At 25.4% G+C, this 16507-nt stretch overlaps 3 protein-coding genes across 3 annotated transcripts; all 3 read left to right on the top strand.

Moving 5' to 3' along the window:
- Window positions 1-10976: 10976 nt before the first annotated feature.
- Window positions 10977-12431, top strand: EAE97_003505 (uncharacterized protein; the record flags this gene model as incomplete). Its single annotated transcript, XM_038874017.1, has 1 exon — window positions 10977-12431. The coding sequence occupies one exon, from the start codon at window positions 10977-10979 to the stop codon at window positions 12429-12431; it is 1455 nt and encodes a 484-aa protein (XP_038734626.1).
- A 284-nt stretch (window positions 12432-12715) lies between these two features.
- EAE97_003504 (uncharacterized protein) lies at window positions 12716-13479 on the top strand (the record flags this gene model as incomplete). Its single annotated transcript, XM_038874016.1, has 3 exons — window positions 12716-12747; window positions 12813-12864; window positions 13006-13479. 3 exons carry the CDS (start codon window positions 12716-12718, stop codon window positions 13477-13479), a joined length of 558 nt encoding a protein of 185 aa, XP_038734625.1.
- Window positions 13480-13943: 464 nt separating this feature from the next.
- Window positions 13944-15074, top strand: EAE97_003503 (uncharacterized protein; the record flags this gene model as incomplete). The annotated part of the gene is made up of 3 exons (XM_038874015.1): window positions 13944-13978; window positions 14078-14216; window positions 14317-15074. The coding sequence occupies 3 exons, from the start codon at window positions 13944-13946 to the stop codon at window positions 14920-14922; spliced, it is 780 nt and encodes a 259-aa protein (XP_038734624.1). The 3' UTR covers window positions 14923-15074.
- Between the last annotated feature and the right edge of the window lie 1433 nt (window positions 15075-16507).

Raw genomic sequence — 16507 nt, 5'->3', positions numbered from 1 at the left:
TTTTATTATAATGCTTTTGGAATTATAAGATTGAAATTATATTAGGCAAAAAACTATTTAATATTCCTAATCAAGCTTTAAATTATCTATAAATAATTTAATAATAATTTGAATAAGGAATTTATTTGAAAATTCTATTTTAAATTGATTATTCTATTTCTTCTAACTACTAAACCTAAAAAAGGTATTCGAATTTATTAAGATTATTAAGATCTAAATAATATTATTATTAAGAATTAATATCTTTTATTATTAATTAAAAAAACTCTTGATACTCTATATTATACAAAAATTTACATTAAATTTAATATTATTATTATTTTTAATAAGTTATGGATTGTGGAAGGCCATAAATGGAAAATTATTTTTATTATTTGTTTTAGTCTATTCAAATTATTAATAATATTTTTTGGATTTTATAATATATCTATCTCATTTTAGAATTATATCAATTATATTCTTTTCAATCTTCTAGATAGGATTTGTATAGTATATTTGAATAATATTCTTATTTATTTTAAAAATATTATAAATTATAAAAAATATATTCATAAAATAATTTAATAATGAATTGATATTGAATTATAAATTAATATTAATAAATATAAATTCGAAATAAAAAGAACTAAGTATTTCAATTTGATTATTATTTTAGAAGAAATAGAAATAAACTCGGAAAAAGTCAATACTATATTTAATTAGAAATTATTAATTAAATTTAAAGATTTCTAATATTTTTTTGGTTTTATTAATTTTTATTAATATTTTATTTATAATTTTTCCAAAATTGCAAAATCTTTTAATTATTTTTTAAAAAAAGAAAAGATATAGAATTAAATCTTTAATTAAAAAAATATTTTTAAGATATTGAAAACCACCTTTTTTTCTACCTCAATTCTTATTATATTTAATTACTATTATTATATAGTTATAAAAACTAATACTTCTAACTAAATCACAAAAAGTGTTTTTTTATAATATAATAATAAAGAATACTTACATCTAATAGCATATTTTTTATTAAAATATAATACTGCTAAATGTAATTATAAAATTTATAATAAAGAACTATTAATTATTATAAAATTATTAAAGAAATAAAAACCGGAATTATATAAAGTTTAGAAGTTATTCGAAATCATTATTGATTATAAAAATCTCGAATATTTTATATTAATAAAAATATTGAATTAATAATAGACTAAATGAACTAAATTTTTGTTAGAATTTAATTTCTGTATTATATATCGATTTGACTACAAAGCTATTCGCTTTAATACTTTGAACTATAAAGCAAAAGATTGTTTAGTATACACTAATCCTAATAACAATCAAATCAAAAACCGCTTATAAATAATTTTCTTAAAAAGAATATTCGATATTACTATATTCAAAAATATCATTTAATAAGCAAACAATGATTTAAATCTAATTATAATTCTAATAAATATAATCATTTCTAATATCAATAAATTAATCAATAGTCTTATTAATAAAGTATACAAATTATTTGAATTAGTTATTATTATATATATAATACTTAGAAATCCTTTTACTCATTATTAATTATTAAAAATCCGAAAAGATTTTTAAATAATTTTATAAGATTATAAATTAATAAATAATAAGATCTTTCATTATAACCACCTTTTTGTTCTTTTTTTTATTGAATTTTGTATATAAATTATATATCAAATATATTTAATTAAATTAGTTAAATATTCTGGTTATATTAAAACTATTAATTTTATTTCCCATATATATTAGTAATTTAATATATCAAAAAAAATTGAAATATTCATATAAGCTTATTAACTCTATTTTTAAATAAAAGTCTCCTGTTTTGTTATATTTGAATTTCTTGAATTATTATTAGTATTGTTTTGCCCCTAATCCAATATCTTTATTAATTATATTATATTACTATTAATTAGTGAATATTATAAAAAGAAATATTAATATATTATTATAATTGTTTATTATTTAATCAAAATATAATATTTTATATTAATTATAAAACTATTTATAAAGAAGTTTATAAATCAATTTATTAAAAAAATCTATTGTTTATATAATGCACCTAATAATATTATATTCAATAAAAGCTTATAATTTATTTCTGAATTTTGGAAATATTTATTTGAATATTTATTAATTACTTTAAAACAATCTTCCTTATTCCACCCCAAATCTAATAATCAAATAAAAAAAATCAGTATTATAATTAAATAATATCTTTATATCTTTATAAACTTTTATTAGAATAATTAGTTTAATTAACTTTTATTTATAGAATTTGCATTAAATAATATTATATTGGAAACTATTAGTATATCCCCATTTTTTATTAATTATAATTTCTATTTATATTTCGGTATCAAGTTATTCATATTTATCTTATTAAATCTATTATATCAAAAAAAACAAGAATTCCTCAAAGCTAACAAAACTATAAATCGATTTGATTTTATTTTAATTAAATTAAAAGTATTTATAATTTAATTAATTTAGAAATATAAAGATTATATTAATAAAATCCATATTGATATCTTTTTATATATAAAAAATAATAAAGTATAGATAAATACAAAAAATATAAAAATCAATTATTTAATAAAAAAAAAATAATAATAAATAAAATAATCTTTATAAGATTTTTAAGATTTATAAATATATCTATTTGCTTTAATTTTAATTAATTTCAAAATCTTTTTAATATTTTATAATTCACTATTTTGATTATTTTATTATTTATTAGAATTACTAGGTCAAAATATTATCAATATTATTAAATTATACAGAAATTAAAGCTAAATCCTCAAAAGGAATAACAAAATATATAAAGAAATTGAATAATAAGAATTCAAAGAAATCCTTAATTATTATAATAAAAACAGATTTTATTATTAAATTAAATAAAAATACTATTTAATATCTTAGCAATCTACCAAGGATTTTTATAATTAAAAAAATATAATTATTGCTTTTTATCTAATAAATCCAAATAAACTAAATCTATTAGCTTAAATAGATTTCAAAAGATCTATTATTTTTAATTTTATTGATTTTTTATTAATGTTTATATTAGATATATTAAATACATTCTCGAAATAAGATTAAAATAAATCTAAAAAACTTTATTAATTAATTATTATTTCTAAAAAGATTTATTTTAATTTAATAATAGAAATTAGAATATTTTGATTATAATTATAAATCAATTGTTTTGAACAAAAGGTACTATTATAATATCAATTATATATTCTATAATTACCTTTATATTTTAGATATAAATTATTAGTATATTCTATTTCTTATAAGTAGGATCTTATTTTTCCATAGCTCTTCTACCCTTATGATATAATATAAGTCTTTACCCGTACCTTGACAGTTATATTATAATTTTCTCTATCTTATAACCGATGTCCCTATATCTTACACAACCCTATATCTTGCACAATTTGATTTATTAAACTAAAAATCGATATTAAATTCAAATATCATTATAATGATTTTAAATTTGTACAATAGAATCTTATATTTATTGAAAGATAATTTCAGGAATTTGAAAGATTTGAAATATTCAATTGAATATTAATCGATTTTGAGTAATAATATTTTAAAATAAAAACCTATATTAGAGTGAATGTATATAGTTAAAAAATAGTTTTTTGTATTTATTATTATGATTATTATTAATTAAAAGTTTGAAATTTCGAAAAATATCAATAATCAAGTTTTATATCAAATTTTAAATTTTTATATAATTTAAAAAAAAAGAAAATTAATTTAAAAATACTTTTTAAAATATAATAAAATATTTATTTCGAGATTTTAGAAAAATAAAATTAATATTTTAATTTAATTTATAAAACTATATTTTTATATATTAGAAAATATATAATATAATAATAATAAATAATATTGAAATAATATATTATCTAGAAATTATAATTAATTATATTATAGAGTAATATAAATAAGAAAAAATGATAATTAAAATAATTGATCTTTATATTTCAATTGAAAAGTTTATTATAGATTTTTTTCAATCAAAAATATTGTAGTTCCTTTTTTAAAAGAATTTTATTTCTAAAAAAAGTCTTTAAATTTTATAATATTTCTAAGAATTTTATAATTTATATTCAATTTCAAATTCATTTTATAATATTTAATATTAATTATTAATTTTAAATTTAAATTTAAATCAAGATTTTCTTTCAAAAAATATTTGAATAAAAATTCTTTATTATTGATTATATAATTTTAATTTTTAAATATTAATATTTTTATAAAATAGTTATATATATTAATATATATTAAAATATAGTATTTTATTATTTAATTATCAATATTAATATATAAATAATCTATTATATAATTAAATTATATCTCAGAATATACTTAATATTTAAGTTATAAAAGATTTTTGTTTTAAAACGATTATTTATTAAAACTCTTATTATATATTAATATAATTTCGAATTTTTGATATTAAAATTAGCTTTTTTGATTCCTTATACTAAAAGATCTTCAAATTTATAGAATATATTCTAAAAACAAACTTTTATTATTTCTATTATTAAATAAATTAATATATAATAATTTTTATATTAATAGTTTTGATATCGAGATCTCTATTCAATTATCAATTATAATTATGGTCTTATTATTTTATATAAAAGAAATAATATTGTAGTATTCTTATTTTTATTTTTAATAGAATTCAATGATTAGTTGATTATATATCATTTTTAGAATATTATTTTCAAGAGAAATAAAAGTGTGCAAGATGCAGGGTTGTGCAAGATGTAGGGATATCGGTTACTCTAAATATCCATCTATTTCTTTAATAATAATAGATCTACAATACCCAATTATTCATACCACAATTTTAGTAAAGAAATATAAAAAAATTTATAAATTTTATAAATAAATAATAACTTAAATTCATATATTTAACCACTACTCTTTATACCTATTACCATAAAAGAGCCTATAAATTGATTTAAAAATTTCTTTTTTAATCAAAGTTACTTAATGTTTTGTATATTTAATATTACCTTATTTTTAATATTATATTGCTATGGAATTATATTTTTTGCTTTTACTGCTTTTTACTCAATAATAGCTTATTAGAATTCTTTTACTTTTTTTCTTTTTTTATTAAAAAAAGCGATTCGCTTATATACCATCAGCACTCTCTCTATAATATCAATATTCTTATTAATATAATGAAAAATAGATTAGTATTTATATATTATTTGGAAAGGGGTAGTGTTTATTGTATTATATTATATAGCATTATATATAAATTCTGCAAAAAATAATAATAATATTTAATCATCTTACCAATAATTTGTATAACAAATAATATAATAAATCAGATTTGATTTTGTTTTTTAATCTATTTATCAATCTATAAATGAAATATTATTAAAAGTTTTTAACAAATTTATAAATAAAATAAAAAGTTACTTCAAAACTTACTTGCAAATTACAATTCTTTATTTGAAATAATATTCTTTAATATTCCAAAATCCTTGAATATATTTTATATTAATTTCTATATAAATTCAAATAATATAATTATTCTATTTATAGAAATATATTAAATAAGCTTTATAAATCTATCAATAATTATTAAAATTGTATTATAAATATATTTATTTAACTTTAAAAAAAGCAAATTTATAATAAAATTCATAATTATCTTTTTCCAAGATTTATAAGATATAAGAAAGATTTATAATTTGCTATAGAATTTATATCTTTTTATAATAGTCTGTTAATATATTATATAAATCTTAATATAATTCTTGATATCTTTTTTTATTAAAAATCAGAAATACTCTGATTTCAGGATTTTAAGGGTTTTTATAACATTCCAATATCTATTTATAGAATTATTATAATGAACTTCCAGGATTTCTGTTTTTAGAATAGAATCTAATAGTATATAGATATTTCTATTGTATTTAAAAAGCTTATTGATATTTATTTGTTAAAATAAAACAATTTTAATAAAATATAATCTTTAATTCAGATATTCTTTATTCTTTATAAATTTATTATTTTATTAAAGATATAATAAAGTATTTTCTATTATTTTTAATATTAGTTTATATATTATTTCGTTTTTTGCTAAAATACAAGCTATTTAATAAAATATCGATTATTTACAACTAATTTTAATTAATAAAGCTGATTATTCATAAAATAATAAGCTATATTCTTTCTATTATAAAAAATCTATAATATTATATAAAAGCTTTGTCTTTTCAGTGAATATATTATAAAATAATTCTATAATTATTAATCTATTCTTTAATTTATTCTATAAGATTAGAAGTATATTATTGATATTTTTTATTTCTATTACATAATCAGGGTGGTGTGATAGTCTATTAACAGAATTTAATTTTTCTGATCTGTTTACTATTTCGAAATCATATACAATTAGAATCTCTGCCCACCTAGCTTACCTATTATTTAAGCTTTTTTTTATTATAAAATATTAAAGATTATTATAATTAGATATAATTAAAATTATATATTGACTACCTATTACATAATAATATTATTATACAAAAACACTATATATTATAAACAACTCTTAATTATAAATAAAATACCATTATTCTACAGAATTTAGTTTTTTTAAATAAAATATAATAAAATATTATTATTATATAAATAATATCTTTATATTTATAAAAAATAATTATAATAATATATAATTTAATATAAATATCAATATATCGATTTTGATTATTATATAAAGTAAAGGGTTAAAGTATTAAAGGATTAATATTAAAATAAAAGTTTTTTTTAGAATTTCAAAAGTCTTTTAGGTTTTATTAGTTTATTTGAATTTGATTATATTTTTTTTATTTTTTATTTTTTTTATTAATATAATTATATTATAAACTATAGTCAAATAGATTTTAATAGAGTATTAATAAAAGTTTATAAAGTTAAGGAATATCTATATATTCTGGAGATTATTAGATATAAATTATTTCGTTATAATCTAAATATATTCTGATTTTATTATAATTCTTATAATCGAAATAATAAAGTCTAAAAACTTAATTTTATTTACATAAAAAATATTTTTTTTAGTTTTGTATAGAGTTTATATTTAATAAAATATTCAAAAACTCTTCGAATATTCGTTATATATATAACCTTATTCTTCAAATAAATTAGAATATTATTTAAATATACTATATAAACATTATTTGCTAAATCTATTAGCATTTGATTAATATATATCTGAAATATTATTAAGATATTAATAAAACTGAATAATATTATTTTATATTTATATTAATTATATTATATACAAAATACTATTTTTCATTCATCTCCTATCCATATATAAATATAATAATATATATCTCTTAAATCTAATTTTATAAAAATAGTATTTTATTATAATCAATTTAGAGATTTATTGATAAGGAATAATAAAGTTTTATCTTTTTTTATAATTTAATTTAATTTGTAATAATTGATATATAATTGATAGCCTTTTTTTTATTTAGGTATAAATATAATTAAAATATTTATTAAATTAATCAATTTTTTAATTTACTCTTTTTTTTAATATTCTTTAAAATATTCCTATAATATTAGGGATTCCTTTTTTAATAAGAAATAGATAGAGCTTCAAAAAGAAATTAAATTGGATTTGAGATTAATATAATATTTTATTAAATAATAATTAAGTAAAAGATTACTTTTATTCTTTAAGAATATTATTTTATATTTTTTGAATTTTTTTAATATAATAAGCGATTCCAATATAAGTATTATATAATTCTATATTTTTAATTAATAGAATATACTATTATTTGAAAATGTTATAAAGATTTGATTATTTTGTTTTATTTTTCAATAAAATTCCTTTATCAGAATTATCTTAAGGTTATTAAGATTGGAATAATATTGAAAGAATATTGATTTCTAATTGATATTTGAGTTTATTACTTATAATCAAGATAAACCTAGAATAGTGTTTATTTTTAATAAATCTAATATAACAAAAATAAAATTATGAATATAAGTTTTCTTTTTCTTTTTATTATCCTTTATTTTTATAATAAACTTATAATCCTTATATAAAATAATAGCAATATTATTTGTAAATATAAATGAAATATTCTTTTTATTTAATATTTAATCCCACTCTACATATTTGCTTTATTGAATAATATTAATTTATACTCCCAAATCGATAAAGTATTGAAGAATTATTAGCTTTTTATTTATATTGAAAAACACAATAATTATATAAATTACTCTTTCTTCTTTTTTGTAAATCTAATATTAAAAGAATATTTATTGTAATAATTAAATCTAAATATTTTCTGAGTAAAGAGTATTGAATATATTATTTAAATAAATAAAATGTCTATGCTTTTTTTTATAATATTTATATATAACGTGTTTTATTAGTGAGTGGGTCATATTAGTGAGTGGGTCACTTTTATTTCAATTCATTTATTCAAAACTATATTATTCAATAACAATAATATTAATTGATTAAAACTATAAAGATTCTAATAATCTAGGATCTATTATATTATTTTGATAGGTTCTTATATTATAATCTATTTTTCTATATTTATTATAATATTAATTAGAAGATACTTTTCTATTAGAATTTCTTCCTTTTTAATACTTATTGTATTAAATCTGAATATCAATTTCTTATTGAAATAATATATTAAGAGTTTTTTATTTAGTAAGTATTCCTTTTTAATATAATTAGGTTTTTTTTGTATATTAATACTTATTTAATATTTCATTTATTATTTGAAGTATATAAATCTCTATATTTAAAAGTATATTCTTATAAACTAATTTTTCTATATTTTTGATTAAAATTAGTATAATCTCAAATATAAGTATAAGGGAATTTGATTGATAATAAGTTATTTGAGATTTGATTAATATTGATTGAAAAAAAGCTTTAATTGAATTATAAGAAGTTTAAGAGATTTATTGATTTAGATTGAAAGTGGGGAGGGTAGATATACAAATTCGAATATCTAATTTCGAGAATATAATTCCAGAATTAAATAGAATTAAATCTATTTTTCAAAATCCTGATTTTATATTCTAAGAAATAATTGATTCTTTATATATAGCTTTAAAAGTTATAAAGAATTCAATTTTCGAAATATAATTGATATATGCCTTAATAAATTTATTAATTTGATTATTATATAAATATTTCAGATTGTTAAAATAGTTTATATCAAATGATTGAATTAAATGATTTGAATATAGTGATAGATTTAAGTATATAATATTATTCTTTTTATAATATATTTGAAAAACTATTGATTTATAGTTTTTATATCTATTTAATATCAATATTCAATATTTACTCTTTTTTGATTTTTAATATATTTATCAAAATATTTCAATTATTCTAAATCTATTTTATTATTTATTTATTTATTCAATATAGATTTAATAATTTATTTTATAAAAAGATTAATTTCAATATATTAATTAGAAAAATAAATCTAATCCTGAATTATTAGAAATAAAGGAATAATTTTATTCTTTTTATTTCCATATATTATTATTATAACCCATTCTTGATTACCTAATTATATTGATTTATTTCTATTACATCTCTTAATACTAATAATAATTATTATTATATATATAATCCTTATTATAAAGCTTATTTTATTAAAATTATAGAAATCTTTATCCAAAATACTATATTTCGCTTATATATTTATAATTAATCAAAACTACTTTTTAATAAACTTAGAATCTTTATAAAGAATTCTTTAAAAGTTATAAATATAATTAAAATATATTTTTAATTTAATTTAACATTTTACAAATCAATATACCCAAAGTTTTTCAATATGCTTTATACCCTTTGATTCAAGAATATAATTCATTATATTTTCTATTTCTTTATATTTAAATAAAAAATCTTTTGAATCCATATTAAGAATATATTAAATAATAACTTTTTTTTCTAATTTTATAAGTTTATATTAATTCACTCGAATTTTGATACATAAAGTTAATCATTTATTCTATAAATAAGGATTATACAAGAGATATTATATAATTAGGAAGCTTTTCGAAAATTTAGTTTTTTATTGTTTTCAATAACTTTAATAATTAAAAGCAAATATATTTCTTTATTATTAAATTATATAATAAATGGTTAATAAATCGTATATTGAAGTTGATTGTATTTATTGAGATAAAAATAGTTCATTCAATGATATAGTTTACTCAATGATAAATTTTGAATATAAAATAAGTAACCTATTTACTAATATAACCTGCTCACTAATAAACCACGTTATTATTATTATATCATACTTAGATAATCATATGCCTCGGCTTGCCAGTTATTATTATATTTGAATTGAGTATCAACCAATCATTTCACTCCATTATCTCTTCTTTTTCTCTCCTCTCCTCTTCTAACCCTTCACCGCAAACAAGCACCTCCTTCAACCACCACAACCACCACAACCACCACAACCACCACAACCACCACCACTCCCCGCTACACAACTACACTTATCTAATAATAATCGACCAATAAATGCATTTGTCCTTCCTTCTCTACCAATTCCTTCACCGCACATAAGCCACTTCGAGCTCCAAAAGCATTGGGAACTCAGTTTGACTGGCTCTGATAAAAAGAACCATAGGGAGCTCGCCACGAAAACTCCATAAAGTCGAGCGAAGTATTGACAACACAACATTTCAATCTCTGTTATTACCATCTCACATATTCATACGAGTAAAAAAGCCCATGTAATGCAGCAATTGCTTCTTTCTATCTACTTCTCCCAATACTGGTAATACTTGCGATTTGATATTTAGAACAACAATGTCTTGTCTTTGTCTTTTCCAATCCTGAGTGAGAGATTGAGATTGAGATAGAAAAGTATCCACTCACCACCCGTACACAAACCATGACAACCACTGGAACACCGTTAATTGTGCGAGATGCATCAACCCCTCACATGCGACCTCACACCACTTCAAAATCCTCCTCAAATCCCCACAACTCAAACTCAAACTCAAGCTTCAACCCAAACATTTCTCTGAATTCTAATTCGAATTCGAATACCGATAAAAATAACAATAGACGTCATTCGCTCCCACTTCATTTCCTTCCACCAAGTTTATGGACATCTAATACTTCAACTGCCAGTCTTGTGGAATCCGAAGAAGCTGCCCGTGGGGAACATATCCTAGACGAGGCTAAGGTTGCAAATCGTCTTGCAGCTCTTCGTTCTCTCAACGGCGCGAATCGAGCCGATCATCGTTATGCGAAATCCACGGGAGAAACATTCAATCAACCGGTGATCGTGCGGACCTACTCAGGAGCTATTCGACCTCGCTCTCAACAACGAGATTCTATTGCAGCCAAGAAACAGAATGGAACAACGGGTCTAGCATCAAACAAAATGGATATGAAACTTCCGTCGGTGGAGGCTTTCAGCTTCAAGGGGATTATGGATGAAATAAAACATGGTGTTAGTGACGATTTAGAGAGGATTGCGGAGATATGTGCAAGGAGCAAGTATAGTTTGGCAAATCAGCATGAATTCCATCACCCCCCTCATGGATCGGGAGATCGCATACCTCAAATTGGTATTGTTTCCGCGACAGATCTAGGTGTACCGACATTACAGGCCGTTGAATCGGATGAAGTTTCTCCAAGACAATTAGCCAGAAGCTCAAGAGGAAGTCGAAGGGGAAAATCTGCCGCGTATGGTACACTAGAGACCATCATATCATCATCAAGATCTTCTGACGAGGATAAATCCAGGAAAAAGCCTGCCGCTGTTTTGGAAGATGAGGTTCGTGGAAGAGCAACAAGTAAGGAGGTTGAAGTATCAACTCCAAGTCCCAATGTGATAATAGATGCTGCGATCCCAGAAGCCATCTCTGAAAGGAGCCCTACCTCCAAGCACGCCAGGCCAAGATCTTCCACATTTGCGTCCATGGTTATAGACAATGCCCAAAGCTTCAGACAGGAACATAAACCTCAAGTTTCATCTCCTGCCTTCCTTTTAAGCGAACCTGCTCGACCTCAAACCTCGGGTGCGGACCTTGAACATATGCCTGCCCTTGATGAACTTACTCCTGATCGGCCTTCCACTTTCCATGAGTTGACATTACCAAAGCCTACTCTAATACGCAATGAGTCAATAGCTTCCACACTGAGGCCTGAGACCTCGCCGAGATCGTCTATACTTGGTAGTTTGAGTTCGTGGCTACCATGGAGTAAACCACCTAGTCCAGTGCGAACCTTTCAAGGCAGGGCGAGAAGTGGATCGCATGCAGAAGGAAGCTTGAGAAACTTGCTGAGGTCTACAGAAATCGCTAGAAAGGGCAAAAATGTTGATAGCACTCCTTGAATGTGACCATGCTATATTGAAAGGATCCTGGCGATCTGTTTGCCTTTCAGTGCGATGTATAATTAGCTAAAGAAAGGGGAATAGACCAAAGGTGTAGGGACATTCTATTCTATCTATCTACATCGAATGTACTCAGAGCTTCGTGCATAATCTGCTACCAGTGGTATAATATGTCTCGATCTCCTTATAAATTTTGATTTAAGGTCGTCTTTCGTGTCGCAATCCATACCAAGAATTTCACAATCGCCAACTACGAACCGGATTCATCTCTTCAATTTTGGACAATGGCTAATAACATGGACTGCTTGGGGGAATTGTAAGTAAAGATGATTAACAAATATTGTACGTTACATAACCGGGTCATATTGACATTCACCGCAGGATCCGCAAGGCAGGGGATAAGTACTCAGATCTTATCATTATATTCCAAGGAGTAACATTCCACGTGCACAGAAACGTCATTTGCGTACAATCCGAATTCTTCACTGCTATGATGGATCGCGAGTGAAAAGTAAGCTATCACTTTTCTACTTCAAAATGCTGTGTTTGAAGAGTAGAAACTAATTTTGGTTAGGATGGTACTGCTTGTGAGATACTGCTCGAATCTGATGTGGCTGATCTCGATGTCTTTCAAAGAATGATTCGATTTTTCCATCACCGCTCTCTTGATGATGAACATGACCTCGTCACTCTTACCAAACTTTACATTGTGGGGGGGAAATGGAATATTCCTTTCCTCAAGGAGAACGCTGCCTCCAAGGTTGGAGTCTTTCTGGACAAATGTTCACGGCGCGGTTGTTCTCCTACTGATGCAGTCTTCAAAATGCTGAAGCTCGCTTATGCATGTCTTCCAGAGTTGGATACTGATCTCAAACATGTCATCTTGCATCACGTTCTCAAGCATGAATGTTTGGAGCCCTTGATGAACGGTCGTGACTTCAGAGCTTTTGTTATACGGAATGGAATCATGGCAATGGACCTCTTGAAAGCCCAACTGCAGACTCACAGAATGGCTCTCTATATTGAGCAAAGGTCCAAAGATCAATAAATAAGCTCAAGAGCCAACGCGTCCTTGGCTCCACATACAGAATTACAATTTTATCCTCTATCTAGTACAATTCTTCAACACTATATGCTCTTGGTGTTGTTATATCTGTGCACAGTAGCTTCTACCTCACTACGTCTTCGTCCGTTAATTGCCTTCATTTACGATATAAACGTAAGGCTATAGCTGCATGTACAATCACATTCTTTCATTACCACTCCCTCTTACATTTAAAAATGACTATCTTGATGGATAAATTTCCATCTCACATTCAAATTAACCGAGATACCCATTTACTGCAAAGCCTAAACTCATTCACACCCTTCGACCTTCTTTACAAGTATTTCTTAGCAATTCTTCTCAACAAGCTTCTTTATAAAAGGGTGCTCTCCATCTCAAATTTTGACCATGAAAAAGTGCTCGAAACCGGAAGATAAATTCCACCTACACTTACCACGGAACCAGAAATGACATCAAAAACATCAGGAGCCCTAGAAGACATGTAAGTCCTCCTTCAGAAACACCCCTAATTCAGCCGAGTCGAATCATCGCGAGATTTGTTTTCAAGAGAAATAAGAAAGAGTCTCTAACTATTTCTCAGGGCATATAAACCAAGCGATAAACATGGACCCTCAAATTTCACTATCAAGTGTAAAGGCCATTCATTTCTCGTCCACAGGGATGTCGTTGCTCCGCAGTCTAGACCATTTGGTGCAGCGATGGACACTGGAAAATTCTTGGTGAGCTTTACTCTGCCAATTCTGGTCTTCTTTTACCATTACTATGGTATTGAAATGATGTGAAGTTACCTAAATTTTGCTGATCTTTCTTGAATTATAGAAAGGGACAAGAAGAGAAATGATACTGAGCGACGAAAATGACGACCCAGAAATAGTGGGATTAATGGTCGAATTTCTCTACACCGGAGGGTATACTATTTCTTTTCCGTCTAATACCTCGTCCTCTTCACGCTCCTCATCAGACGAAGCGATTAGATGCATTCGCCACGTAGCACTGCACATCTTCTCTGGTCTCTGGGACATCCCCTCGTTACAAGTCCTCACTCTCTCGAACCTTCAAACCGCTCTTTCATATCTTCCTTTATCACATTTCGCATCGGTATTGCGATACATCTATGAAGAAACACCGGGACTATACACGCATGTTAGACAGATAGCTGTGAAAGGTTTGATGGAAAGGTTCACAGTTGGGGACATTATGAAGGTTAAAGAGTTGAGAGAGCTGTTGAGTGCGAAAGGAGAATTTGCAGTGGATTTGCTAATTTGGGGGGAGGAGAGGAGAGTCAAGAGGGATAGGAGAGTGGGCAGAGATTGGGAGCAGAGTGCGGTTAGGGGAAGAAGAGTGTGTGAGGAGAGCATGGAGAAGAAGGGGGATATCTTGGGGGACGTCGCAGGATGGGCTGATAATACTGGTGCGAGATTCTGAGAGGGGTTTGTGAATGGTGTTTTGTGGGATAGTTGATAGGGAGGGGAGTGAGGGGTTGTTTTGGATGGGTCTAGATTGGAGGGGCGAGATGTAAACGATGACGAATAACGATGATGTCTAGCAATTAAAACCCAAATGAGATCTTGCCTGAAAAACGTGAGACTAAAAATTAAGACTTGAGAAATAGTATATTTTGAACCCAATATTTGACAGCCCCTCGTAGCGAGTCGCCATCCCTCAATTGCCACTTCCTCCAACATCAATAATCTCCAGAGCCTCAACCAACCCCCAAACCGGCCACACACATACTCGCGAGCGGCCCACATGACTCACGTGCATGATATCATCCATCCTCCGCCGAAAAAATCTCCACTCTCACACCCAAGGCAGAATCCTTCTCCCCACATCTCACTCCTCACAGCATTCTTCACAGCATCTTTTCCCGGGCTCCCGCATCACCCCACCCTCTGCACGCAAATATATTCCCACGATTCGCCATTTCCGCGCAGAAATTCCCATGCAGCTGCTGTGAAAAAGCTGTGAAAGGAAGGACAAAAATGAGGCTGAGATGGTCTTACCGGTCACTAACTGTGCGTTTAAGGCATGCAAATGGAGCGCATGTGGAATCCCTGTTCTGCTATCCCCGCGCCGCTTCACCGAGTTTGTCAAGTTAACTTTAAGTAGGTAACTTCACGCTTTTCGCTTGCATTTTGGTTATCATCTGAGGGCCCCCGCAGGCCTCATCTACGTTACCAATCTTATCGGGGTTTCGGGCTTCTTATCGCTGCATTGGCGCTGTGAAAGAGCTATGTATGTATTTAGGTACCTAGCGTAGCTTATTAATATTTGCTTGGAAATCCGGAGTAGACAGGTAGACGAACAGACGAAAATGGGTTAAGTATCTCATGCACGGATTAGGCAAAAACGATCAAAAGTGGCGTATTATACGTAGATAGGAACATGCGTATCCAGTAATCCATGCACCACATATCATTTTCTCGCCATTAACTTGAGACCGCTGGCGACCGCTCAGCCTTGACTCATCGACACGATACAGGGTCATCAGCAGCGAATTTTCTTGCGTGATGATAGGAGGAGCGGATTCCTTGAGGAGTGGACTTGCAGCAGCGGTGCAACATTGTTAGCCTCGTTATGCATATCGTTTTCGCTTGATTGGATTGTCTGCCTATCTGACCTGCATCTTGGTGCTCTGAGGCTAACGCTATGCGACCTATGGTAGGCGGATCAGGAGGTAGGTATTGGACGAGGAAATGGATATAAGTCGTGGAAGCCATTTTCTCACGGTGAATAAATTGATTTGATTTATTTCTTGTTTCTTTGGATTATTGTTTATGTTTGCATTGGAATTAACTGGGTGAATTATAAATCAGGCGAAACATTGAATTGATTGAGCTGAAGTGGAGTTGCATTTCGATTGAATACTCATTATCACGAGGTTTATATATATTGAATCGCGGGCGGTACAACCGGGTCTACTTTTGCATTACAACAGACTACCTTAAGTATAAGCGAAAACCACTCACTCATACCGTCATATCTCTATCTCTATACTCAACTACTTTTC

Source organism: Botrytis byssoidea, assembly GCF_014898295.1.
Source record: "Botrytis byssoidea strain MUCL 94 chromosome Unknown BBYS_006, whole genome shotgun sequence".
NCBI classification, from domain to species: domain Eukaryota; kingdom Fungi; phylum Ascomycota; class Leotiomycetes; order Helotiales; family Sclerotiniaceae; genus Botrytis; species Botrytis byssoidea.
This window is presented reverse-complemented; position numbering and strand designations above follow the sequence as displayed.